Raw genomic sequence first — 2,533 nt, 5'->3', positions numbered from 1 at the left:
AGAAAATATATTTTTTTCGCGCATATATTTAACAAAATCTAACATCGAAATAATTTATTAATAATATAATAATTTTCTCGCGTAAAAATTTACTTTTTTATTATTTTTATTAATTATAGGAACCAAAGGATAAGATACCTGACGTCTTGGTGGAACACAACTCTTTGATGCGAGGTGCCATTCCTTGTTTACCAGTTCCATTAGCTTGGTTTTGTCTTGTTTGGAATGTTTTATTACCTGGTACAGGTAAGAAATAAACAGATAATCTCGCGATTGATGTTTTTTCTTTTGAATTTTTCTTTCATTTTTGTAGGAACCGTTTGGAGCGGACTTTTTAATTTTTGCACAGGACAACCAAGATTTTCAGCCGTGGCTAATATTAAAGCAAGATTCGGTGCATTTATCGTTAACCTGATAGTAGGAGTGAGCCAATTATTCACAGTTCTATTTTGTCTTGTTGGATGGGGTTGGAGCGTTTGGTGGGGCGTTACGATGATTCGTTTGGCAAGTAAGTCAATTTATATTGAAATCATTTTGATCAGGTGTACAAATGAATTCGATGCCTTTTTCTAATATCGTAAAAATTATTTCGGTACATTCAACGAATCAATTTTTTCATTTAAAATCCGTCAAATGAACAATGACGAAAGTAATATTTCTGACAAGTCATTATAATATTTGACAGACCTGTAACTTGTACAGTAAACCTTAAAGTATACTTTTCATAACCGAAAAAATATTTTTCTTGTAAATGATGACGTTAACGGTGGTAACAAAATTCGAATTCAAAACAGAAATTACGATCGTTTGAAAAATAAAAAGTCATCGAATTAATATGCACACTAGATACATTAATAATTAAGAAAATGTATTATAATGTTGTTCTTTTTCGATTTCAGGAAAGTACAAAAGATATAAAGCTTCAGAAGCAGCAAATGGTGATCCTGAAGCAAGAACCGGTGAAGGATCTGGCTTACCACCTGGGGTACCCAGTCAATCATTGAGAGGAATCGAAAGAGCACGTTGAACAATCGATTATTCTTCCTGTTTTTTCTTCCTCCTACGTGAACCGAAAAACGTGAAACGTTCGTTTATTCGTTCTTTGTAAAAGATCGACGAAACGGTTATTCACATTAGTTTTTTCACAAGACCATGTTATCACGATTTGGTAAGAATGATAAGTGATTTTATCATTCGACATTGTCCTATTTACGAGGAGACCTTATCTTACATATCATTCGGAGATTTTTCAGTAATTTTTCTTCAAACGATCAATTTTTGTACGAGTTGTTACAAAAAAAAAAGCGAACAAGATATTCTTTGTACGCAGTCAAAACATAAATAATTGATGTATACCATATAGATATGGGAATCATTTGTTTCTGTGACTTACAAGATTTTCTAATATGATTTTCGTATACTTTAATTATATTTGTTTTATTTACTGAAATGTGATGATACGTTTTATTGAAAATTTGTTTGAATAATATGTTTAAAATATCCACTTCCTGTTTAAATGCAGACACCATTTCGTCGTATTATTGAATTTTTAACATGTTCCTACTTATGGTTGTGAGTAGTAATATATTAGTGGATGCTTTAAAGATATTTAATCGAATCAAAAATTTTTACCAGACACGGTTACATATTTGAAATATCGAATTATTAATATATCTCGCATTTATTTTCAGTAAATAAAATAAACATAATTGAAATATACACTAGCCTAACACACATCATATATTTCATAATTTTATATCTAATAAAGTGAACAGTTTTCTGGATTCTGATTTCTTTTTTTCTTCTTTGCGTAAGAATAATCGATTCCGAAATTTTTAAAGCATAAATTTAGTCACACTATTTATATTTAAAAATATTCACAGATTATAATTTTGACAAAGCAGAAATCGATCATAGATATAAGACATTGTTTTCATGTATTTCATCGTAAGATACTCAAACTGTTATATTATTTTACTTAATTTTGTTTGAAATGTCTTTATAACAAAAATGTATCATATATTATTCGTTTAAGTATGATTTTCACTTCCCGTTGAAATATTAAATGAAAATATCTTGAAAAATTCCGAATATTTGTTAAACTCTCCTTAAACGAGACGACTGTTTTTTATTGGGCAAACGTTAACGAATAACATTTTTGAAAAAAAGAGCGCGAAAGTGTATAGCTCAACGCTCTTTTAAGTTAAAAGAGCTTTTCTCTTTTTTTCCAAAGCTCTTCCGTGTGAATTGTACTAATAAAGTTCACACAACATGAACGTCAGTTTATATTTTTACATGCTGAACGCACTATACGAGATGCATTATCTGCGTGTATGTTTATTGCGTGTATACGTATGTGTGTAAGTGTGCAAGTGTATATGCGTGCATATTTGCGTCCACGAACGTGGAAATCTCGACAATTATTACTACTACTAACCTACTTTTCTTGTAAATATGAAAATATATTACTTACGCCACTTTTTCATTTACTCACTGCCTCTTGAAGCTCTTCTACATTCCTTTCCTTTTTTTT

At 30.1% G+C, this 2,533-nt stretch overlaps 1 protein-coding gene across 1 annotated transcript in view; it reads left to right on the top strand.

Annotated features, from left to right (window-relative positions):
* The window catches only part of LOC106790216 (protein stum), a 4,500-nt gene extending 3,089 nt beyond the window's left edge, over positions 1-1,411 (top strand). The window contains exons 3-5 of the mRNA XM_014754967.1: positions 120-246; positions 314-508; positions 900-1,411. Coding sequence (XP_014610453.1) covers positions 120-246; positions 314-508; positions 900-1,027 — 450 coding nt within the window. The 3' untranslated portion in view covers positions 1,028-1,411. The remainder of the gene's footprint in view (positions 1-119; positions 247-313; positions 509-899) is intronic.
* The last annotated feature ends 1,122 nt before the right edge of the window (positions 1,412-2,533 follow it).

This window comes from Polistes canadensis, unplaced genomic scaffold, assembly GCF_001313835.1.
Source record: "Polistes canadensis isolate GaletaPanama2010 unplaced genomic scaffold, ASM131383v1 scaffold_224, whole genome shotgun sequence".
NCBI lineage: Eukaryota > Metazoa > Arthropoda > Insecta > Hymenoptera > Vespidae > Polistes > Polistes canadensis.
This window is presented reverse-complemented; position numbering and strand designations above follow the sequence as displayed.